The sequence below is a fragment of the Ptychodera flava genome, chromosome 15, assembly GCF_041260155.1.
Source record: "Ptychodera flava strain L36383 chromosome 15, AS_Pfla_20210202, whole genome shotgun sequence".
NCBI lineage: Eukaryota > Metazoa > Hemichordata > Enteropneusta > Ptychoderidae > Ptychodera > Ptychodera flava.
The window spans coordinates 34,650,313-34,676,417 of NC_091942.1; the positions used below are offsets into that span (position 1 = coordinate 34,650,313).

The 26,105-nt window shown below is 35.7% G+C and overlaps 1 protein-coding gene across 3 annotated transcripts in view; it reads right to left on the minus strand.

The window, feature by feature from the left end:
• Positions 1–195: 195 nt before the first annotated feature.
• LOC139151978 (uncharacterized) overlaps positions 196–26,105 on the minus strand; it is a 31,572-nt gene continuing 5,662 nt past the window's right edge. For all 3 annotated transcript variants that reach the window (XM_070725046.1, XM_070725045.1, XM_070725044.1), the window contains 29 exons: positions 25,771–25,877; positions 25,194–25,431; positions 24,545–24,703; positions 20,045–20,245; positions 19,468–19,692; positions 18,790–19,016; positions 18,189–18,378; positions 17,500–17,736; positions 16,866–17,030; positions 15,995–16,210; positions 15,504–15,604; positions 15,222–15,369; positions 14,476–14,649; positions 14,086–14,181; positions 13,589–13,736; positions 12,943–13,085; positions 12,360–12,529; positions 11,830–11,959; positions 11,165–11,334; positions 10,395–10,602; positions 8,692–8,922; positions 7,759–7,976; positions 7,078–7,267; positions 6,086–6,380; positions 5,551–5,699; positions 4,594–4,805; positions 3,153–3,387; positions 1,295–1,516; positions 196–359 (listed from right to left, as the gene is read on the minus strand). In XM_070725046.1, the coding sequence (XP_070581147.1) occupies positions 328–359; positions 1,295–1,516; positions 3,153–3,387; positions 4,594–4,805; positions 5,551–5,699; positions 6,086–6,380; positions 7,078–7,267; positions 7,759–7,976; positions 8,692–8,922; positions 10,395–10,602; positions 11,165–11,334; positions 11,830–11,959; positions 12,360–12,529; positions 12,943–13,085; positions 13,589–13,736; positions 14,086–14,181; positions 14,476–14,649; positions 15,222–15,369; positions 15,504–15,604; positions 15,995–16,210; positions 16,866–17,030; positions 17,500–17,736; positions 18,189–18,378; positions 18,790–19,016; positions 19,468–19,692; positions 20,045–20,245; positions 24,545–24,703; positions 25,194–25,431; positions 25,771–25,877 (5,237 nt within the window). In that variant the 3' untranslated portion in view covers positions 196–327. The remainder of the gene's footprint in view (positions 360–1,294; positions 1,517–3,152; positions 3,388–4,593; positions 4,806–5,550; positions 5,700–6,085; positions 6,381–7,077; positions 7,268–7,758; positions 7,977–8,691; positions 8,923–10,394; positions 10,603–11,164; positions 11,335–11,829; positions 11,960–12,359; positions 12,530–12,942; positions 13,086–13,588; positions 13,737–14,085; positions 14,182–14,475; positions 14,650–15,221; positions 15,370–15,503; positions 15,605–15,994; positions 16,211–16,865; positions 17,031–17,499; positions 17,737–18,188; positions 18,379–18,789; positions 19,017–19,467; positions 19,693–20,044; positions 20,246–24,544; positions 24,704–25,193; positions 25,432–25,770; positions 25,878–26,105) is intronic.

Consider the following 26,105-nt stretch of genomic DNA (forward strand, 5'->3'; position numbering starts at 1 on the left):
TGGATTTGTTGTTTTCATCAAATTGCCGCGTATAGAAATGAGGTTCACTCTACATAGTTTGCCATTCATCAAGTCAGGTGTTCACACTAACCAGAGTTTTGCATTCCACATCCATTCCATACCATCACACCGTCTGTTACATTCAGCTAAGTTGTATTTCTAAGTAGACTTGCAAAAAAAGACAAACAAACAGTATTTGAGTCAAGAAGTATATTTCAATTAATGAAATAAAAATTTTACAACAAAAAAAGAATAAAAAATTGGTAAAATTAAGGAATAAATAAAACTCTACTTCGATGATACTTCTTAGATCGTTACAGAGGGAATTCACTCCAAGAATTCTAAGGGTGATCGGTCACCTGCAACAATTAAAAATGAAAAACAACTTGGTGAATTATTGATATCTTGCAAAATAGTTGCTATTTAAGAAGACACTGTACCATGATTAAAAACTGCGGTTTTAAGTTGTGTCAGTAGAACATACCAGCAAGTAATGCCAGATCAAAGCGTAGCTACCTGGATCTCATCGTATAGCAAGATCTCCGCAAACAGACAGAGGGACCAATTGCGGCAACATTTACCGGTATTTAGCATCCTTGTTCAAAAATTCATTCATTTTTCTCCTTGTATGCTCAAATAACATGAACCTGGCCAGCAATGCATTGTGTATGGTACAGTTCATAATGAATTCTAGTCTGGACTAAAATTCAGTTGGATTTTTAGAGTTACTGTAGAAAAAAATAAGAGACTTAACAAAAGGAAGTATATCTAAGTAATAAATAGTGTAGCTTCAGCCTTTCAGTGTAATATTTTAAAGCAAGTTTAGACATGTGGCAATTTATTACTGAAGCAAATAGCTTGTGACAACTAGTCCAACCAGAAGAACATTTTGTTTGTGCAGAAGGGGAAGGCTTTGATACTACAGTATTTTTCACTGTCTTTGCTCATACAAAATGCAGTATTGTCAACTTGAAGTACACAATTACAATCACTGCTGGCTTCTACATACACCTGTTTGTGCATACAGTGTACGTGTATGTTTCATACTGTGCCTCTACATTTTGGTGTATTTCTTACTGGCATTTTGTTTCATCACTGTCAAAGGAAGAATATGTGGCAAATTATACAGAAGATAATTTCCCAAGCATAATCTGGAGTATTGCACAGTAAAAATTCAAAGCAACAATACTAGAAGTTTGCTGTAAGGAAAACTTTTGTATCTGTGCAGGCAATAAAGAAAAGTTGATATATGAAACGTTTGAATGTTAGATCTGCATGCAGGTGGTACACTTACCCTTGACAACAATTTTCATGATCTTCGACACAGTCTCCGATGAATCACTAGATTCGACATGAGCAGCTGCTGCCACATAGAGATCATCAAGATGCTTGAAGCTGTGCACAGATTGCAGGCCAGAGATTTTGATACTCAAGTAGAATTGGAATTGACTTGCTTTGGCCCACTGATAGACATGCAAGTTGTGACTACTGTCCGATGCTAAGAGACACAGGTTACCTGAAAATGACAATTCACAGGGTTTTGAACAGGAACACAGGGATGTGTACAGGCTGACCAAGTGCTGAGGGGCAAAGTACTTGGACACTGTAAAAAGTACTGGCACAAATGGAATAGTCCATTGCTAGAGAATGGGGCTATTAGACTTCATTTTGAACTGTAACAATTTTTAATACCATAGAAATACACTGCATCGTGTCAAGTCTTGCTACACTGGTATTACAATAGAAAGACGTGACCTGGGTTTTCATTCATTGCTCAGACTAAAACTGATAAAGGAAGCAAAGTTATCGCACATAAGGCGGGTCAAATCCAAAAAAATATTCAGATTTTAAATACCCACAGATTCAACACAGGATCATATAGGGCAGCATACTAGAAATTATCCCCAAGTCGCCTCGAATTGTATCATTAAAGATTATAACTTTCTAATAGCTTTCTTTTAAAAGTCTAATTTGAAGTCAAGTTTTATTTTCAATTAATCAAAATGAACGTATACAGGGGCCATACACTTGAAGTAGCAATGTCGGACCCTAACTAAAATTTTCTGCTGATGCACAAAAAGAGGTGATGTTCAATTGTCAATATCTTGTAAAAAATTGATTTTTATGAAAAGACACTCATTAGATCTGCAAGAATTTTCTTTTTTGGCAGATAAAAAGTAGATGAAAGAGTTCAAACCATTTGAAAATCATGACTTGTCTTGCTTTGCTCAACACCCCAAGGGGACTATTTTATCAATTCAGGAAAACTTCTGACCTAAAATAATCATGTGACCCCATGTTGGAAAGGTACAAAACGGCAGCCATATTTTGTTTGTATGCCCAGTCATTCACAAGAGTGATTTTAATACTTTCTGTACTAAAGAAAGTGCACGAAACGATTGAAATATTTTGAAAACATACCCGATGGTTGAATTTGAGGTGTTATCAGTGAAGGGCCCAATTTTCATCACTTTCAATTCAGTGATTTCCCAGTAAAACCAACAATAATTTTGCTTGGCTGAGGGGCCTTTCTGGGAGTGTAAAGACCATCAGGTTTTGATATTGGAGTATAATTTGCCACAAAATGACCAGTAAAAATTAAGCTGGTTATTACAAATGTACTTTTGACAAGCAAGAAATAATCAACTGAGATGGTCACCCCTCTAAACTATTAATATGTGATTTCTTTTGCCATGAAAATTGATAAAAATTAATACTTTTTTACTATAAAAATAAGATCTCTAGTTGCCTTTCTTCCCTGTAAATTCATCTTTATGGCTGGCAATACAGTAGTTTTACAGTTTTATAAAATTGCTCTCTCATCTCTCTGGGAAGCATGATTTTACAAAATATTCAAAATAAGCAACAAAGAATAGGACATGCTTTATATATACAGTACAGTTTTTAGAATTCACTGAACAAGTTTAGGAATTTCTGTACATGTACATAGGTGATATGCCCAGCTTTGATCTCAAATCTCTGATGGTACAAAACGTGATGAATTATGGATTATCTTTAGGTATTGTGAGATATATCAGGGAGATGTCAAGGCACAATATCTGCCATAAATCCATCTTTGTACTTTTCTGCTTGAAGTAATACATTCCATGGCAAAATCTCTGCGCACAAGAAAGTAGTTTCCGGGTACTTACCACCAGCTTCAACAACCTCAAGGTCAATGACATTCAACAAGATTATCCTCTGTTCCAGCTGCCATGAACTAGATTTGTAAGAATAGATCTTGATGTCACCTCCTTCGCTGGCTACCACCTCTTGGCTAGAGTATGCTACATGAGGCACACTATCAATGGAGAAGCTAACTACATCACTGGCTGTATAGGTCTTGGGGCTACCACTGTCAAGTATCCCATCACCAGTGATGCTAAACTATATGCCATAAGAAAGTTTGCAGTTAAAGCCATAAATTTGTGATCACTTCTGAAATTTCGTGGTTCACTGAAGGTATCCAAACAAAGCAGACATTGGTTCTTCCATTATACTAGTGGATCAGTATTCAGCAATGAGCATTCACAATAAATCTAATCTATGAGGGAATAATTTCAAACCAGATACCATTACATCATTGAAAAAAGGCGTCAGTTAAATCTTTAAAATTTCATACAATCTCTGAACTAAGGTGCAATTCTAGGGTTTCAAACTTATGGGATGCCCAAAACACCATTCAACTTCTGTCATCTGTACTTGCACAATGGAAAGTCAGAAACTGTATACCGCAAATGAGGCAAAATTTCCGCATAATAAGTAAATTATACCATCAATGCAAGAAAATCATATCACTATATAGGGCAAAATGACAGCCAGGCTTATAGTATATTGCTGTCAGCTGCAGATATTTACAATTACAACCCTTCCACTGCAAAGGTTGGCGGAAACACATTGTTGAGAACTGAATTTTTGGACCCATTTACAAGGAATTTGGTTGACCATTGTTGAGAACTGAATTTTTGGACCCATTTACAAGGAATTTGGTTGACCATTGTTGAGAACTGAATTTTTGGACCCATTTACAAGGAATTTGGTTGACCATTGTTGAGAACTGAATTTTTGGACCCATTTACAAGGAATTTGGTTGACCATTGTTGAGAACTGAATTTTTGGACCCATTTACAAGGAATTTGGTTGACCATTGTTGAGAACTGAATTTTTGGACCCATTTACAGAGAATTTGGTTGACAGTTTGGCGGAAACCCATTGTTGAGAATTGAATTTTTGGACCCATTTACAGGGAATTTGGTTGACAGTTTGGCAGAAATCCATTGTTGAGAATTGAATTTTGGACCCATTTACAGGGAATTTGGTTGACCATTGTTGAGAACTGAATTTTTGGACCCATTTACAGGGAATTGGTTGGCGGAAACCCATTGTTGAGAATTGAATTTTTGGACCCATTTACAGGGAATTTGGTTGACAGTTTGGCAGAAACCCATTGTTGAGAACTGAATTTTTGGACCCATTTACAGGGAATTTGGTTGACTAGGTTAAAATCACAGAATGTAAATTAGGGTCTGCTGGGCTGTACAGAACTTCATTTTGTCCTTATTAGCAGTGTATAAAAAAATCTTTCCTTCGTACCTGTGATGTACCAGAGTCCCATTTGTATACCTCCACAGTCACCTGACTGGTACTACCTGCACTGTCGTAGCTTTCTGCAAACACTAGGAATTTGTCATCCCCATCAACAAATGCAACAGATTTTGCCCCTCTGGTGTTGATGACTTGATGTACTGCAAAGGTATCTGTACCCTTGTCATATAGATAGACTTGTGAATCAATGTTAGCATTATCTGTGAGGGAGGAAAACAAAAGAATTTTGACACCCTGCAAATACAGAGAATTTGAAATTGTCAGCAAAGCACAGAAACCTTTAACACTCCACATTTGACTGACAGCTTCAATATTTTTGAGAAAATTACAAAGTTTACCTATTACTTCTCTGAAATGTTTTCCGATTTTAGTACATCTTTGCATGGTCAACATTTGCTAGCAATTACTTTCAAATTTGCACTTGATCGTGACACATTTTAGAAAGCAATTGTGCAACTTGAGCTTCAATGGTCCCTTGTCCTGCCAAGTTCATATTTCACCATCAGGTCAAGTTGATTAAAACCAGTGAAGCATAACATGTCCCATGTGGCGAATTTCAACAACAAATTGCCAGGCCAAGTGAGTGAAAATATATATGATTTTGGTTCAATACCGCTTGTTACAGACTTTGCTGATGGGAAAATGATAGTGTCTGGCAAGAAAAAGAATATACGTTTATCCATCAGTATTGAAACAATTTGTAAATTGATAAAAAGCCCTTTAAAATTTGAGCTGCATAATTTTAGACGTAGAGAACCTCGATCTAAAAAATTTATTAAATATGTACTGTTAGCACTGATCCTCAACATCTTAAAATTACAGTTGTTTAAAACATCAGTACCATGCTTGAAATTGATATATTCAAAGCAAATTTGTCACGTTACTATGTAAATAAGAGCTATTGAGCAGACTGAAACCTCAGTTGGGTTCAGTTGCCATGCATACCTGTGTTATCATTGCCGTTGGCAACCGCTAAATACACGTCGTCATCGATAGAAAACATGACTGTATCCTTTGCTTTATTGGTTGTGAGATTCTGGCTGGCAGAAGAATCAAACCATCTAATCTCGGTGAGGTCTTCAGCTCCGGAATATCTATCAATGTAAGACAAACATGTCTATTAAGGCTACCAAAGCGGGGAAGAATTACGATAGTTTGTGTACTGAAAACTATCATTACATTAAAACTACTCTACAACACACCAAGAGCAGCCAATGCTTTTTTTGCAAAGAAAATAGTTACTTCACGTTGAAGATTACATTTTGAAGAATTTGCCGTATTGGTAAACATACGTGTATACATGTTTGTAGTGTGGGTCACAGTGGAAACATTTTGATGTTACACAATGACTTATTTTGAATCTTGAAATGCTATTCTTGTTCATAGCACAAAGCAATCTAAAGTATGGAGAAGTCAGTTCTGCATTTCGCACATTGCTGATGATCTGTTACAGAGTTTCAAGGTATTGTGTGATACATACCCGCAAGCTGAGCTTTGTTGACTGTACGTAATGACAAGGACAGTTTTGTTTGACAGTGAGTAACCATTGATACTGGTTGCGGCTGGTAGACCAGACTCCACAATTTTATAACAGGAGGACCCATCATCTGGACACATGTAAACATGACCTGTTGCACAGCGGGATAATGAGGCCGCACTATTCTCTGTTAATATCAGCAAGGTTCCATATTCATAGTCTGCGCTGTGAAATTGAAGCGCGCCCAATGTGTAGATATCCTGCCAGTCTTCAAAGTGACTGAACATAATTCCTTGACCTGTGATGAGAAAATGTATGGAGGTAACATTTGGATAAACAAAAGTAGCGAGAATTATGATTGTGATGGCGCTGTTCAACATGCATCAGGTGAAAATTGTCAAGAGGTAGGCGCTTTTGTATTTAAGGTATTACAAGAAAGCACCATTCATGTTGCATATTTGGTTGAGTTGGCATACAAGTGTAGTTCAAGTTGCAGGTTCAGAAGGAACGTCTTATGAGAAAGCCATGTAATAGTAGAGAGATCTATACCTTTCAACTTGAGAACAGACAATTTGTAAATACACCCCCTACCAGAACCTCAGACTGTGCCGGGAATGTATGAAGCGACGGTAAAAGCAAGATGAAAAGGCTGTAATCATAAATGAAGCACTATAGTATACTGACAAGATGTAAAAGTCATGATGGCAGTAGACTGGCAAGTGTAGGTGTCATTTTCAAGGTTGTAATAAGTATTCTACATAATGGTATCATGAGACTGTAGAAATCTCACCCAGATTACTCTACAAATCACACACATTCAATACTATGAGAAAATATACCAAGTAGAATATTTTAATCAAGACAAGGGGAGAGAGATTGTCTCTTAATCTTTCATATACCAATGGACATCAGTGTAATCACACATACTCAATATTAAAGTTGACGGTACTGTTTGCTGAATGGGAACATTTCAAATGAAAAGGTTTGGAACTTGCCTTCCATGGAATTAGTGAGATTGTAAACCGCTTCGCACTGATCTCGCACTGTAAGATTGGCAACAACAATATCCTGGGTCAATCTTGTAAAGACTTTCCCACTGTAATCTTTCATCTCTGATGGATCGATTGCATCATTGATCAACCCATTCAGGATCAGACTGTCTTGTAATGTTACATTGTGAAATATCTGAAAATAATTCACTAGATGTTAATATGCAGTATCCTAGAAGAGCGAGGGCAAATTTTCACAGGACTTCAGCTATATTTATGAGACAACTGTTTGGGGCTTAAAGTGATGAGAATACCCAAACAAGATGGCAGAGACAAATATATATAATATAATAGCAATAACCCCCACCACAGCCTTTTGGTACAGTTCGCTCCACATAGCGCTCGCCTATTGGTTAGTGCTATGTGTTGTGAATTGTACCAAAATCTTCAATATACCCGCCTGCAGCAGGGGTTATTGCTTTATTTGACATAACTACATATAGTTTCCTGAATGAAATCTTGACTGGACTGTAAAACTAGCAACTACATCTAATAAAAGTACTTGATTAACTGCTTTCAAAAGTTACAACAAAATTTTAAGAAACAAATAGACAGGTCCTTATATGTATGAGGGCAATGAAAAATTAATCTAAGAGAAATTTCCTTTAACTTAATTCTTGTGCTGACCTTATGACCAGATATTACGTGGTTTCCATTGTGAGTCACCATGTACTGTGAATGCCAGATCAAACTATAGCCATTGATGAGATCGCTATGAAGATTGCCACCGATGCTAACACTTGCTAGGAAGGTCTTATTACCCGTGATGTTTTGTGGAGTGTTTAGTGTGACCAGGTCAGCATCAATGTCAATGTCATTCACCAGTCCAAGCACATCAATATTGCCTGCAATAAGGAAATTATGACACTTTAGAGAGTTGTGTGAAAGTTTCCGAGAAATCTGGGCACTTCATGTGCACTTTTCAAATAGAGAAGTTTCCATGAATCTACACAGTCTTTAGGAAATAGTCTGTAATTTAACATGCAAAGTTTCATTTTTGATAATTGTAAATATCCAAAGGCGATGCACACCTGAAGGAACACTGAAACCATCTTCTTTATGGTATTAATCAGTGCTTGTCTGAGGGGCCTTTTCAGATAAATACAAACATACCCTTCAGGATAGTGTTGAATTGTTCTGAAACCTAGTATGTGCCCAGGGATCTTCAGTCATGCCCGAAACGCTTGTCAGATGCATAATAGAACTAAGGCATGGACAGCTAATACAGCTGCTTGCTTAATGTGTACCTAACAGCTACAGAGTACTTTGCACAATCAGGGAAAGTCTATATGCAAATTAACTATCAAGACAGCTTAATGTTTGTAAGTAGATCAGTATTGCATTGTTTTTTTGTACTGCCAGCATGAAGATTCATCATTCCTCTGAAAAGGTTCAATTTGAAGTTTTCACGAGTGATCTAATCATCAATAGAAACTTGAGTATTCACCATGATGCCGAGAAACTGCCCACTGCACAGACATGAATACCACAGTCAGTGTTTCAGGTAATTTGGAACTTCCTAGATGAGAATGTTTCATAATTGTGAAATAATACAATTACCTGTAACAATTACATCATTGACGAATGTTAAGAAACCAGTGATATCTTGAGTCTGAGACAGAGACACCGCCCCTTCTTGAATTGCAGATATATTAACACCGTCTATTAAGACATCTACTTGAAGATTACCCAGGACTGTGACATCAGAGTTGAACGTATTCAATCCTGTTAGCACTTGGTTAGCACCTTTCAACACTGCATTCAGTGAGATGTTACAGTTATCAATCGTACCTGTTGTAATAAGAAAAGCAAGTTGATTTTTTTTTGGAGATGCTCAGAAGTAATATTTTCCTTAACTCTTTGCGCGCCAAAGTCAACTTTTGTCACATTTATAAAATGTACCATAGTCAATTTTTTTCAGATTTCTGCTAAAATTTTGATGAAAACCTGTAGCAAATGAAATGTTATGTCCGTTTGGGTCCAAAATAGTAAAATAAATGACAGAAAAATTCATAAAAATTGTTAAAATGTTGCACTAAAATTTTGGTGGGAAAAATTACAGCACTCGAAGGGTTAATATATGAACAAGTAATTTCAACACATTAATGACATGTTATGACAAGTTTTGCAAAATGTAGCCGTGAAATTTATTCCTGTTTCTACAACTGGTGCCATTTGACAATCAACGGTGATTCTCGGTACCATAAATATGATTTTATCACCAAGTCTCAAGCCATTGACAAAATTTTCAAAATGGCGCATTTCCACAGGTAAAACACATTAACATTTCAGCAGCCGAACTAATGGTTTAAGTCATGCAGGAATATGCCTGAAGAGTTGAAATAATGCACAAGTTTAGCTAGTTTCATGAACAAACTTTTTGCCATGAAAGATTACATTGTCATTTAATGTATTTATTTATTAGATCATTATCTGGAACTTGCTGTGGCAATAAGTTCTTTCACCAACAATGCATTGCAATTTGTAGTTTGGCCCTAAGCACAACACAAAAGCTATAAAGGTAGAGAGAATTTTGTTGAATGTCTGCTGAACTTTGATATGAAAACCATCTTTCACAAGTTTCACTAGATTTGACAATTCATCTGTTCAATAACACACACCATACTGCATGAAGGTGTTTATATTGGAATATCAACATTGCTTTCACTGCTGTTGAGAATTCTGTTGAATGCCTAAAACAGAAAATATAATTTGTGGGCTTACAACAGAAGTTACACTACAACTCTGAGGAAAAAAAGATCAACTTTTGTTTTTAAGGATTTTAATTCCCACTGGAGTGCCTTTCATCATGGGCACAAAAATTCCATCTCTGAATTCACTTTTTCGGTCCATTGTCATCAGAAAGTCACTATCTAGTTTTAGCAATGTAAACAATGCAGGACAAATTCTCTGAGTTGCTCTCATCCGGTAGCAGATTTAGGAACACTCAGGCCAAAAACCAACAGTCTCGCACACTAGATGTAGAATCCATTGTTGTATTCCTGTTTTTGGCATTGGGCTGTATGTGCAACTATCAGTGTGATCTTGTCTAACCTATTGGTGTTTTCACTTTATTTTCCTTGAGCTCTGCAGAGCAACATTAAATTCATTGCAAGTGAATCTTTTTATACACAGCGTATAATGTAGTAGTAGTAGCAGAATAAAGTATAAAAAATCACTGAAGATGGCAAATATGAAAAGCCAAAAGAAGAAGAAGAATTTTGATCTCTGCAGATTTCCTAAACAAACAATGTCATGCTTACCATCCACATCAAGATTCTGCTTGAATTTAAGATCACCGGTGAATGTTATATCTCCATAGATGACTTGATTTGCAGATTTGAGAACAATGCTTTCCACAAAGTCACTAAGTTCAACTCCTTGTGTATGGAAGGTTGCATACAGATCTTTGTCAATCTCTATCATTGTTACAAAGGTCACGTTGTGGAATGTTTTGGCTCCCGTTATGGTCTGCAAGAAAACAATTAGAAATCTTAATATATGGATTTCAACTTGAAGATTTATGATGTGATCAATATGTCATCACTCGACAAATTGTTATTTGATAATTCTATTGAATGGAACCTGCTCAAGTAGTCTGTTTCACAACTTCTTATGCTGTTTACAGATGTAACGACAAGGTTGTTACTGTAATATGCATAATATATCTCCCTACAATATCAAAATGTCTTGAGAAATGAGAAAAGATTCACACTGACAACTAATCACATTTCAGCAAGCAAAGAGAAAGTTTATAATAAATCTTAAATAGTTAAAAAACACAGTGCAATCAAAGGATGGCAAAAGTCTCTTCAAAGTAGATTCCATCTTCGATGATTTGGCATTTATCAGAGGTTTTGCTCATGAAATGGTGGAAATACAAATATACTACAAATGATGGATATGAAGCAACTAGCTGAGAAAGTGTAGTGCCGTACATGGAGGCAATGAAAGCAATGTATTCCATTCAGGTATCAAGATCAATAGGGTAATTATTAACATAAATTAAATATCGTAACATTGTACATCATACCTGTGGTTCATAAGTTGTGACAACATCCTTATAGAGGAAGTCCACATCAACGCCGTTGACAGTAGAGGTGAAATTGACATCATAATCAACATAAACATCGGAAGTAAAAATGGTGTCTGCATAGATAGTGACTGGGCTCATCAGGTTTGAAACCAACTCCGCTGGCAGAGCTACGGAGAAAGAATTCAGAAAAGATAAAATTTCAATAGAAGTCTTTACGGTTCTCTGAATTTCTTCTGAAATCTATGCAATGTTGAAAAACTCAAAAAATTGAGTAAGAGTCAAAAGATGTCCATACTTTTACAGGGAAAAACCTTTTTCCATATGTTTTGGACAGCAAAGTGGTGCTTGAGACATAACAATATGATATGGGAAGTTTTCAAAAGTTTGGTGATAGTAGGGTCCTGTATTTATCACAAAGTCAATTTAAAAACAAGTTCACGATCATTTTAATTTGCAGTGGTCTTGAGAGAAGAAAAATTTGCTAGAGTATTTGACATTTTATATGATAAAGTCTTTTGGTTTAAAAATGTGAAATTTAAACTTTAATCTTTTCGGCACAGAATTTATTGACAAATTAAAGTCAGTATTCCATGGTACATTACATGCGCTACAATTTCCAGTCATTTCCCACAAGATGGATTTGTGAAGGGTATTTTACTCACCAGAAAAGTTCAATGAATTTAGAATTCCCATTATCTGTGCATTATTTTCAATGGTCACTCTTTGGAATCGCTTTGTACCACTGACAAGCTGTGGTGTAACACTGTGTAGTCGAACTATGCTCGAGTTCAGCTGTTGACAACAGGAAAAATCAAATTCATAAAACTTTAAATGAACTGATGTATGATAAAGTTTGAACATGAAATAATATGCCTATGACTGCAAGATTTCAGAGATCATTTTAAAGTTATGATTCAGTGACACGACATTTTCTGTCATCTTCACTAACCTTTGACAAAGAATTCTCATCAGTTTCATTCAAAATTTGAGTATTTTATCGTGCATTTTTTGATCCATAAGATTGTACCGTATTTTCTTTTTCATTTTGATAATCTTTTATGCAGTGTAACAACTCTTTCGGTATCTTCATTTTTCCAGGGTGGAGTTGGATTATATCCAAATTATTTTCTGATTTTCGTGATATGTGACTGTTGTAAGTTGACTTTAATTACGGTGATACCATAATACACACCTGAACTGGATTGATACCATTGATTCCATTAGTGACTGAGATATCACCATTGACATGAAGCGTATTAGTGAAGACAACATCAACGGTGAATATTTGGTCAGTATTCAACAATACCAATGTCGCTAGATCCTTACCATCTATGGTATTACCAGCTTCTATCAGCAAGTTACCTGGGAGCAAAAATAGGATTATAATACCAAAGTTACACTGACTAGATCTCATTTAATTCAAGTGAGAGAACAGAAGGTTTGGTTATTAGATTTGATCACAGCAAAGACAACTACCCACATGAACCATTGACAGTAATTCGCAATTGATTCTGTACGTTAGGTTTCAAAGTACATGGACTGAAATTGTAAATGATCTGTTAATGCAACAACATAAACTGTTCAATATCATAATATGTACCTGCAGTGTTAGCAAAAATCTGTGAAGTGAATTTTGCGTAATAACACCAATCTAGAACACTACTGTTCAAGCTTTCAGCAAACATGGCAAAAAGTGATAAGATGTACATGTGTTGTTCACTACTTCTTTCTCGACAATATCACTTGTGATGAAACAAATCTCATATTTCACTCACCAAGTGTCATGGTTTGTGTAAAAGTCTTGACTCCATTCAAAGTTTGTACAAGTGTCTTCGACAAATATTCTGTGTTAAATTCTGACAAGTCAAGGCCATTGATCATATCTACAATAAGATCTTTGGTAATATTCACTCTAGATCTGAAAAAAAAAATCAAAATACAGGTTAAAATATTCTTGTCAACATTAATATGTTATGGAAAATGTGAATTGCAGAGTTGCCCACAAATGATACAAAATTTCACAAAAATGCTTGCTGTGTTGCAAGTGGTTATGGAGATAAATAGTCTGTATCATTTATGAAAACATTGACCATCAATTAGGTAGGCATTTCTGAATCTTTCCTTTTCAATTGCCAATAACTGATTTCATTTACTAATATATATATTGGCCTATCTGTGTGTATTTCTAAATCGCATATTTATCAGGTACATAACTATCTTGATATGGTTTGTCAGAAAGTTCCATAAAATCAGTTCATAAACTGCACATAGAATAAACTTGCCAATCATGACGATCATTGAAATTTACCATGTTGAAACATGAAACTACATGATGGCTTTCAGCTGACAATTTTCAACACCATTATGGTTACAGAAGATCAATTGTTTAGAGTTGAAGTTTGTGCAAGGCCAATAGCTCACCCGGTGAAGGTTTTGGCGCCTCTGATGACATCACTGGTGTGTAATAGAATGACAGTTTGAGAGAATTCATAGAGATTTTGTGTATTTACGAGTCCATCAACAATGACTGCTGCATTAAATGTCACATCTTCATCAAAGGTCTTCTCACCTAAAAAAATGATAGGAAAAGGAAACTTGCAAAGTTTAAATGTATTGCAAAATTTAATGGTTCTTAATCTAAACACAATTGTATATGACATCAAACAGTTGCACACTGTGTGTATGCCTTACATTTAATTTGAACATTTCACTTCTGAATCTGTTGCCAGAGTGCTGGTGATTATTTACCTTTTCAATAATAGTTAAACATGCATACATGATGGCAAAGTTGCACAAACCAGATCTCATTTAATTTATGAAGGCATAAATTTTCATTTATGCATTCATGAACTTTTTTAATTTACATGAAATGAAACTAAAATATTAATATGCAATTGTACAATGGAGGTATTACTCACCAGGAATGTCTTGTGTACCATCTAGTGTTACAACATTATCAAAGTCTGAAGTCACAACCCCATCCACAGTTCCATCAACAACCAGATTGTCTTGAACTGGATAAAAGAAAGTGAGCAAAGACAAAAGATTTCATAAATTTGATTTTTGTGGAGGTGATATACACGATTTGCATCATCCTGTCAGTGCTTCAGTACCAAAACTGAAAATGCTATGTTACTCTATGTTATATACAAATGCATAAGTTTGAAATGTTGCACCACCTGTACCGGTATGCTTCCATAAGATGGATGTTTCAACAAATTCTTATTAATATGTTCAAGATCTTAGCATTTCCTCGATGTATTGGCTTTGATTTTGGTGAACAAGTGTAAACTATAAATTTTGCAAACCTGTAAAGTCCTGAGTGAAGGTTTTATCACCGCCAATGGTGACAGTGGTATCATTAAGTACTGCATTGTTTGGTAGGCTTGCGATATCCACACCATTGACCAAGCCAGACACTGTGATGTTAATGGCCGAGAGATCCTTCTCTGCTGTCAGGGGACTTCCAAAGGTCTTGTGTCCTATATAGTGGAATGCAAGCAAATTACAGTACAGAAAATTCTCAATTTGTTGTGAAATTCCTGTAATGTGGCATCTTTTGGCATCATCCCGGATTAAATTAAACAACCAAAATTTTGGAGTAAAGTTACCTGTGAAAATAAACACTGCACTGAGGAATACTTGAAATAGTGGTTTGTACAATGACACATCGACTACTATTTGATACAAATTGTTACCTTCATATTCAACAAAGCCAGTACAGTACCGATTTAAGAGCCGATTGAATTAAAGGAACAATGATTTTGTTACAGTCCATCTTGAGGCTAGCTAAGCTCCTGGTAAGAATGACTATGAAAAATGGGAATTTAGTAGAACTGTGAAGTAAACTATGGTTTTTGATAAACTTCAAGTCTCGTGCAATCATAGGTAGGTTTGCAGCATCGCACAGCATGCATTCTACAGTACAGACTGGCATCCTTAAAATTTTGCCAGTCCGGTTAACAAAGTTAGGTGCCAAAACACTTTCAGAAATCACAGAAATCAAAAACACGATTACGTATTTATATTGCAAGATTGTGAAGTTCATGTTTACCTGTTATATCTTGCTGTGAGTGGAGCAATACAAGGTCTTCGGTAATGTTCATGTCATTGATATAACCAGTTACACTAATACTGCTGGCAGTCAGACTTGAAAATGTGATGTCATTGTGAATAGTTTGGTCACCAACTTTTTTCAATGCCTGTCAAGATAAAGATTGAATGTACCACAGAAAAACTCAAATATATATGCAAGTTAACAGTATTGTAAAATCACAATTAATTTCTCGATTTCATTTATCTGGGATAATTCTAATTACAAGAGATCTGTACTCACTCCAGCATCTAATGCAGAAACATCTACAGTGTCAATGGTTAAACCAGGTCCCATGTCCAAGTTTCCTTCAATTTCCACATCTTCACTGAATGTCTTAAAACCTAAATGCAAACAGTCATATTTTACAGTTAATATCATGTTCACCATAGAAGCTCATGAGTTGATCATCATCTGAATCACTGCTGCATGATGATGCTTGAACAGGTCCTGAAAATTCCAAATTATCTGTTTAGATTGAAATACAAGTGAAGTGGGTACCAAGTATGATAAAATGTCATCTTTTATGATTCAACACAAGGTCACGACAATGGGTACTACTTTTCAGTCAATTCGGTTTCCCTACCACATTGTGATACTTATCAGTTATCTATAATGCCATAAATTAAAACTTATAATCATAAAGATTTAAATTTTCTATTCATCATGGGGCAGGTGGCTTTTTGGGCAATGGGAAAATTGTTGGACAACTTAAGTCTGCGTGCAAAGCTTACCTTGTATCTCATCTGCAGTGTCAAGTTTGATGAAATCACTCTCAAGTTTGCCATCAATAGTGTTAGTAATAGCCATGTTACCAGACACAGTGAAATTACCATACAGCATTAATGGTACTGAAATGGTCTGGTCTGTCGATATGGTGAGAACGTCTCCAGCAATTGCATTCAGATCAAGTCCATCTACTGTGCCATTCACATCAACACCGCCCTCAACTAAATATAAAAGAAATTTACATAATGTATTTAAGTGAGCATAAAGAATTGATATGAAATAATCTGGTATCCTATCCTACCTATACATATGCTAACAATCTGATTGCATTTAATATTTGTTTAATTTTGTAATGCATTTCTAATCTTTTGACAATTGAAATTGTAAACTCAAGCCTCTTCAAAACATTCAAAATCAATCAAATCCTGCAGGTCAATCAGGACTGTATATTTCACCTTTACGGAATATTTCCTGCATCTCTGATCCTACCACCATATATTTCAGGATTTGCTTCTTTGTACCACAATAGGGCAGTGGTTCATATGTAGATGTATAGCACTTCCTAAAATTCCCCAAAAGTGCAAGTGAAGTATCTTATAGATGAGCATAGGCTTGCATGTACATTTTGCCTTGTGTGGAATATGCCACGGTTAGGCTTTGTTATGTTATCCACTTTCAAAATTTCTTTAGGATAATTTGTCAGATGCACTTGAGTTGGTTTGCATTTGGGTGAAATATATTGGTCATTCACTCATTGGTTATTTGTCTGGATGGTTATAAACTTGGTTGCAGGTCAATCATTGCTAATAAATGGTAGCTAGGTTTGAATTTTATTTTTTGAACTATAACTTCTAAATAAGATGACCCCAGCCTTACCTGTGACATTATTATTGAAAGTTTTATCTCCAAAGACTGTCTGTTCCTGGGTTAGTTTCATGGCATTTGAATCGAATACATCAAGGTCAACGCCATCCACGGTTACACCTTCATACACATCAATGTTACCACCCACAGAGAACCCTTGCTCAAAAATCTTCAAACCTGAAATTTTAACATAAGACTTGCCTCAGACATGAGCAGCACATTACAAGTTGATGGCACGTACAGATAGGTAATGTCACAAATGAGACAGTATATGCTAGGAAAACTAAAAAAACCTTGACTTTTTACGTTTAACCTTTTCATCCACAATTCCCCTGCAAATGGGTCCACATTTACCATTGTTAAACAATGGGTTTGGGCCAAACCATGGTAGTAGATGAATTAAAAGGATAGTGCTTTGCTACACTGGAAATCCATGGTTGGCAAGGTGTGGATTTTAATGCTTGTTTTGCTGAATAATTTTACAAATTTATAGTAGTCCAAGTATCTCAAATTACATGTATTCTAAATAACTCAAAATATTCAAGTTTAAGTAAGATAGCAATAAACAAACTTGACAAAAACACACCAAAAATGTTATAAAGGCAAAGATGTTGATATCTATTGGTATACAGGAGACTCGCTGTACCTGTGATGTTCTGGAGTCCATATGTAAGTACTGCTTCAGTAGATAGGTCAAGGTCATTGACACTATCTGAAATGACATTGCCATTGACAGTGACATCTCCAGAGATTGTTATAAATCCATTAATATTCTGAGGTGTTGTCAAGGTAACGACATCAGCCGACAGATCAATGCCATTTACCAAGCCACCAACTGTGATGTTAGTGGTCACATCAACATTGGACATGAATTCCTTGTCACCTGAAACAAAACAACACTTTTACTGTAAATAACAAAATCAATCTCGAGAAAAAAAAACTTGGGGAAAAAGGGCAGGTATTAGCAATATTGGAGACGAATAGTAGCAGTTCACTTATAAACTTTGGCTCCAGCTAAGTCTACATGCAGGGCCAAGTTGGAAATTCATAACAATTATATACAGTGCAACATAATTATATGCCAGTTGGGCCAATTCAGCAAATGGTACATTCTCAAATATTTGGTGAACAAAGTTCTGATGGCCGAGATTTTTCATGCAAAGATAAATTATTGCATAATTTAGCATCAACAAATGAAATGGCAAATAGTTCATTACAGCAATGCCAAAATTATATGAAATTTGGAAATTTAGAATTTGAATTTAGAAAATGTAAAATAATGAAGGAAAAGTAATAGAAAGTACATGTTATCAAGTTGTAACAATCAAATGTTACCTGTGATAGTTGGAGAGTCGCTTGTAAGGACAACTTCTGATGCTAAAGTTTGAACGTTGACACCATTGATGTCTGCAGTGACAGTTAGATCTGCATTTATGATCATGTTGTCCTCAAAGCGTTTGATTCCATTGATATTCCCAGGATTGGAACGACTGACAACAGTTGATGCAAAATGGGATGGATCCACCTGGTGAAAAGTTGAAACATAACGCAACATTCTCAAGCAGTCAAAAAGATTTACTTAATAAGTGTACAAATTTGAATTTGAACTATACAGTTTATAAATACTCATTATAATGCATGCAATTTAGATCAGAAAATGTTGCCTTGAATAGTGCAAATGCATTGTACTACAAATTGTTCTAGATGTAGGTTGACAATTTTACATGTACATACATTACAATTGAACAGATTGTATGTTGCTGGTCTTTTGTGGCAATTTTCATCTTACAAAAGTGTCAGCATTTCAACCGTGAGCAGTCCATTTTCAAATTAGCATAGTCCTGCTTAGAGAGAACAGCACATACTTTTTTGGTTGAAGACCTTGAAGTATGGTGGAAAAAATACAGTCGCTTATCTTTTCAAATACTGTACTTACAGAATCAATCCTTACACCAGGAGCCAGGTTCATATCCCCAAAGACAGCAACATCATTATCAAGGATTTTATTTGCTGTGATGATTTGATCTGTAGTTTGTGTGACAAGGTCGCTGGATATGGTGATATCATTGACAGTTGTTGTGGCAACATTGGCAGCAAAATCTACATCTTGGAAAGTCTTATTCCCAGTAATTATCTGGCCTCCATTAGTCTGCAAAATGTTAACTGACAAGAAATAGAGTTGTCAAGTCATTATGTGGGACTATTTTTCTTTTTACAAGTAAACAAAAAATGAATGAAAATTTCTTCCTATGATTAGAAACCATGATAAGCTGCAGTTATCCATATCAGAGCATCACTTGCAAGTGAGCGACATTTTTTGTCGACAACAATAAGCATATGCCATGTCTGTATGATAATGGTAGGCAAGATTAGATTAGCTGTTCCTCATTCACATTGTATAGTTACATGTAATCTCTACCATACTCAGATTTACACAGATGTGCCCTAAACTATGTTTGAGCAAGGCCCACCAACCAACATTGCATTGCCAAACCTTGCTGTAAAAGCTAGCCTGGTTGAGCTGAATTAATCTGATTGTATATATGTAAAAGTGCCCCAGAAGATATCTAAGACGGGACTGTGAAAGAGTATTTAGGAACTGATATTTATTTACCTGGAACTGAGAGTCCATTGATATTATTAGTGACTGTGATATCAGAGTTGGCAAGCAGTCCGCCGTGGAATGTGATGGAACCATCAATTGTGTCAAGATCAAAGGCACTCAATGCAGTGTTATTGACATTGACTATGTCAACAGAATTTATCAGTCCATCCGATGTTTTCAAGTTGGTTACATTGAGAAGGACTATGATTACAGGATCTTCCAGAACAATATTGCCTGAAATATGAAAGTTCATATCGTCTTTGAAAACTATTCAATTCTTTCAAAATTCAGATGACTACAGTAGGTGGAATGAGCAGTCTACAATTTAAATTTTGAAAGACATTACAAAATCAGTGGTTCTTGTTATTGATAGAACGTGCAAATAGGCATTTGTGCAACTCTAAGTCTTGGAAAATAAACAACTAGTTCATCTTGCACTTGAGTATTTAACATTCATCCATGTTGCACTTTTTTACACTTGACAAGGTTGGAGTCTCAGTTTGCATATGTACCATACCACACTCTGTTAGTGTGTGTTGAGTAATAAAAGATTGATCGATATAGCTGAGGTTTTTGTATTTCTCACCATCGATATTCTGTTCACTGCTTAACATGACAACATCACGCGATTCATTCACCATAGAATTGATGTTATTTTCCATACTGGTCAAGTTGGCTTGGATGTCATACTTGCTCACAACGGGCAGGTCGGGATTCAAATCGAATCGATTGTCAACTTGAAGCTCCAATCCTCCAGTTTGGAATGCTGCTGATGTTGTTACATTGGCTGTAATGCAATGGGCAAAAATCAAAAATAAGCACTAGATTATATTGTGTTGGTAACTTTTATTCCAAATGTGGTCAAATCTTCAGTGGAGTAAAATTAAGCTGTGCATATGAAAGCAAGAATGACTGAAAACTACTGCATAATTCATTAGTATAATTGTCTAGATTATATCTATCATAATTGTGTATTTGTCTCCAGAAATCTGAGTAAGCGTTCATGCTTCAATGAGAAGAAGGTTCCAAGACAGCATATGGCCACTAGTTACGAAACCGGACTCTTCGAAATTTGGAAAGACAGGTTAATTTGCCATTATCAACAGAAGCAAGATTACATGTAACATTGTTGAACACTGATCTGACGGAACAAGACAAAAGATAACTTTGACAACTAAAGGTAAATTACTGGTTGAAATTATCCTACTGGCATATCCATAAGAAGTTAGGAATAAAATGCCCTGGGGTTTTAAGGTGGTTGGAAAGGCTATTTTTGCACCAATTCTTTTCTCAGAGTTAATGTCAAGTTTCAAGTGTTAGAATCAAGATATTTAGTTCAAATTTTCAGGATAACTCCCTTAGTCAATATTTTCTCCAAAGAATATAAAAATTGTATATTTGCAGCCATGATTTTGAAATATGACACCAGTAAATATTAAAATTTAATTTTTCATATATTTTTTACATATTTGAATTTAATAATACTTGGATAGTATTAATATTACCAAATTAGTTATAAATATGTTGACACTATTTATTGTAAGATTTGTACGGCAGAATTTGTAAATAAAATTTGTTTTTATGATTTTACATGGGTTTATATCTCAAAAAATACCGTCAAGGACACTATGTGCTCACATTCGGTTTGAATTGGTCCATTCGAGAAATATTTAAACCAGGAAAAACAAGAATGACTAAAGCAAATAAGGTCTCCAACTTAGGTACTGGAGGTCATCTTTAGGAACATGCACATCAACTTCTATAGCAATGGGACAAGCAGATCCTAAATACATAAGCAAATGTCAACAACAAAAAATAGACAGAGAAGGCTTGATAAAAAGAAAAGGTGAGAGTGGGCAAAAACATGTACAAGGGATCTGGTATAAAAGTAATGCTACCTCATCAATCTTCTAGACCCTACCCCCTCCTAAATATCAAATGTTCCACCACTTGGTATTACATAAGGCCAGCTGCCCAAGATGACAGGAAATGTATTTACAACCTTGGGGATTTTTTAATTAATGCATTCTAATGTAAACAGCACTTAAGTTAGTCACAGATAGTGAAATGCCTTCCACTGTGGGTGGTGATTACAACATCTGGAATTATCCTGGATCCAAATTTCTCATCAGTTCTTGTGTGTCTTACATAGAAAAGTTGCAGCAAAAATTGGTCCGCAATGAAAAAATTCACCTCAGCTTTGTTTTCTGGATCAAATTTTCCTACAAATTGATACCAAATATGACAAAATTATGTTCACAGCCTTCGAAACTGTCTCATAACATATCCTGGGTTGGTGTAGGTCATTTAAGGTCACAAACTGAGAAAATTACCTAAAATATACAAATTTGGGGGTTTTTCAACACTTTGAGCAGAAAATTTATCTAATAAGATCCCTCAGGACTTTATACCAAATTACAAAGCTATCAAACAAGTAATTTTGAGAACAAGTTTTCTTGAGCAAAAATGACAATATTGTCTTGAAAATACAAATTTGTATATTTTAGGACAATTTCCACATATCTAACTATTGTCATCTCTGTACGTCTGTGTACCAAATATAAAAGCTGTATGTCCAGGGGCTTTAAACAGAAAATACTGTTTAAGATTTTTTGACCAAAAATGACAAAATTGCTCTAAAATAGTAATTTTCCCAATTTTGTCATAATTTCAACAAATTAGAAGAGTAACACCCTTGCAAACATCCAACCCAAATTTGACAGCAATTGGGCTAGCAGTTTCAGAGAAGAAGAATTTTTACTGACAAGTCATCGTTGATGACACAGTCCCCACTTGTTAATCAGTATTTTGATTACAGGTCCTCAAAGAGGATAGAGTCCTCTTCATTAGGTCTGTGATAAAATACTTTTGAATGAATTCGCTTGATACATGTCTGAGTTATGGTTCAGGACATGAAAAAAATCGTAACAAAATGGTCGCACAGCGGCCATATTGGTCAATGTCCTTGTACCAACTCTGAATAAAATCGGTCGAAACATGCCTGAGTAAGGCTCTGTACATGAAAAAAAATCGTAATAAAATGGCCGCCTGGCGGCCATATTGGATCGTATCACAAAACAAATTGACGTGCATATGTATGACATTGGTCAATGTCCTTGTACCAACTTTGAATAAAATCGGTTGAAACATGCCTGAGTAATGGCTCTGTACATGAAAAAATCGTAATAAAATGGCCGCCTGGCGGCCATATTGGATCGTATCACAAAACAAATTGACATGCATATCTATGACATTGGTCAATGTCCTTGTACCAACTCTGAATAAAATCGGTCAAAACATGCCTGAGTAATGGCTCTGTACATGAAAAAATCGTAATAAAATGGCCGCCTGGCGGCCATATTGGATCGTATCACAAAACAAATTGATGTGCATATCTATGACATTGGTCAATGTCCTTGTACCAACTCTGAATAAAATCAGTCGAAACATGCCTGAGTAATGGCTCTGTACATGAAAAAATCGTAATAAAATGGCCGCCTGGCGGCCATATTGGATCGTATCACAAAACAAATTGACGTGCATCTGTATGACATTGGTCAATGTCCTTGTACCAACTTTGAATAAATCGGTTGGAACATGCCTGAGTTATGGCTTTGTACATGAAAAATCGTAATAAAATGGCCGCCTGGCGGCCATATTGGATCGTATCACAAAACAAATCGACGTGCATCTGTATGCCATATGAAGTAATCCTTGTATCAAGTTTGAATGAAATCGCTCCAGGCATCTCAGAGATATTTGCGTGAACGGACGGACGGACGGACGGACGCACGCACGGACGGACGGACGCACGCACGCACGGACATGACCAAACCTATAAGTCCCCCCGGACGGTGTCCGTGGGGACTAAAAATGAGAAAAATCACCAAAAAATTCAGCAAAAATACAAAATTAAGGATATCTTCACAATATTCATAAAACTGTATAAGGTTCACCTAAGGTACTTGCACACAAATTTTCAAAGCAATCAAAACAGTGGTTCTTGAGATATTAATTCTTGACCATTTTCACATTTTGTAAGCTCATTTGCATAATTTTGGCAACGCAGACTTCATTTGAACAAAATCCCATCTATAGCCCAGGATGCATCCACATAGCCCAGGATGCATCCACACACCAAATACCAAGCTGAAACGTGCAGCGGTTTGCGTGTTTTTGATGTTGACGGACATACTGTACATAACATACATACATACATACAGACGCCATCGACTTCAGCTTATACGATAACCTCACATTGGTATATGTATGCCAAATGGGAGCTAAAAATTATTAAAAATTCTTTCAAATTTCAAAATGTGATTTTTCAAAAAGTACTTCAAATACAGGAAAATTGTGCCGTACAAATCTTATCTGTAGCCTTGTTAATAGGCTGTAAAAATTCCATGTCCATATCTCATTTCAAAGTTGGATTAATTTGGTATACAATTATGTAGGAAAACTGTTATTCTGTCAAAAATGTTGAAAACAAGCCATATTTGCACCCCTCTTTTGAAGTCATAGAGCAGTTTTTTTGGTTAATCTCACTTTGACACCTCTTTGACACTCAAAGAATCTAAAAATGCATTTACAATAGCAGTCACTCACTCTGAATGCCAGCACCGCCTTGTCAAACTTTCCTGAAAAACAGCAAATAATGACTTTCCCTTTTCAAACATTTTATTAAAAGCTAGGGAACCTCTACCATAGTTAATACACTAAGGACTCCCCAACTTCTTCTTATTTGGTCAGTTTTTCAGAAGTTTTAACAGGCTATAACTCTGCAATGCCTTTGTGCCCAAATGTCTAGTTTTTTTTATTCCACAAGGAATGTTGACTACTTTTATATTTTAATAGTTTTGTTGAAATTTATAACTGACGCTCTAGCCTTTCCAACCACCTTAATTGCAAGGAATTGCCATTGGAAAGTTCAACTGTAGTGTCAAAACTTTAATGCCGTATGTATATCATGGGCAAGGAAAACTTCAAAATGATTCTACAAACCATACTAGTCAAAATGGCAGAAAGCTAGTATACAAGCATTTTATGCAAGCAACTTTTCACTACTCCAAGTGTGGGTATTTACCTTGAAAGACGACAGGAGAGTCTACACTCTGTACTTGAGTCAGACTCATACGGTTGTCAAGTCTCTCCTGCAACTTTTCCACTGCAGCCATTTGTGATGTCAAATTTTTGATCACACTGTGAAAGCAGTCCAAGATTGGATCCAAGGGTTCTGGTACAGCTGTATCAAAATAAAATAGTTTACAAAAAATTTACTGTATGCACACAGATTTTCTAATTATTTTAAACTCAAACACACATAATACAGATTGAAATCCTATACAGCTGCACTAACAGGAGGACTTGAATGGAAAGAAAAACATTGTTACAGGTCAAGAAAGGCAATGAAAGCAAATGACAAACAACTAGGAAAAAACGAAATTTAGCATTTTCTAAAATCAAAAGCAAAAACCCTGAAAATTTGCAGGCTTTGATAAAATCTATAGGTATAAGCCTATGAATGCAATTAAAAAGTGAATTTCTGATAAATTTAACCCTACCCCTGGTACATGAAATGTTCTTTCCAGTCTAGTTGATTGCCAAGGAATGTGTAAATTGAAAATTGGTTGGTAATCAATTACATTTATTGACTGTGAAAAACGATATTAATCAGTGATGAACCATTTTTCATCATATTCGAAATGAAATAATTTTAATTTTAATCAACCTACCAACTTCAATGGCAAGTTCAACTTCAAAAACTGCATCACCAGTGTCAGTGTGATTTAAACCATTGTTGGCAACAGCCAGATATGTCGTACTGCCGACATTGAACGCCAGAAGGTCATCAATGACTGGATAGGTGTGCGTTGACATGTCAGCCCAGGGGTTGAAACCTTGAGCATTGGTTGAAGTGGGTACAAACTGTCCAGTGTTGTCAAGAGATAAGATTACAACACCAACGTCATTCTGTAACATAGAACCATGAAATGTTTAGACCTTATAACAAATCTTCTATAGATCCCTTTAGGAATTATATTGTGAAAAAAATTGAAAAAGATAGTGCTTGATGATCATCAAGTACAGACAGTTTATGATGAAACATTCTAAAAGTGCCATGCTTTTATCAAAATGTGGCAGTTAAGTAATGCGTTCTGCTTTCCAAAGATGTTGAAAATCAATTACACACTATGCATCTCACAAAATGAAAAAGGATTTTACAAAGTGACAAGATTGTTCATCTTGTATTTGGTTTTGAGATATCAAGAACTGTCATGGTTGTTGGAAAGTTATATAAACTATACTTACATCAGAGTTTCCTATCGCAAGAAGAACTTCTCCATTTGGTAGTGATATACTTTCAATTTTAGTGGCACCGTGAGTGGCAATGCGCTGATATTCCACAAACTGATTTCCTGTAACAAACATTAGTAGCAGTCATACTTTCTGGTTGCCCTAAGTTTGTTCAATGGTTCCTTTTTAGATGGAGCTCTTTTTGCAAACGTTAACAAAGTGTGACAAATCAATGGAAACAGATTATTAGAAGTACTGACTGAAACTGTAAAATACTTGATTCTCAGGGTCAAAAAATGTATCTTTAGTGTGCCAAGAACTTTGAAAAAAGATTTTCTCCCCGGACATTG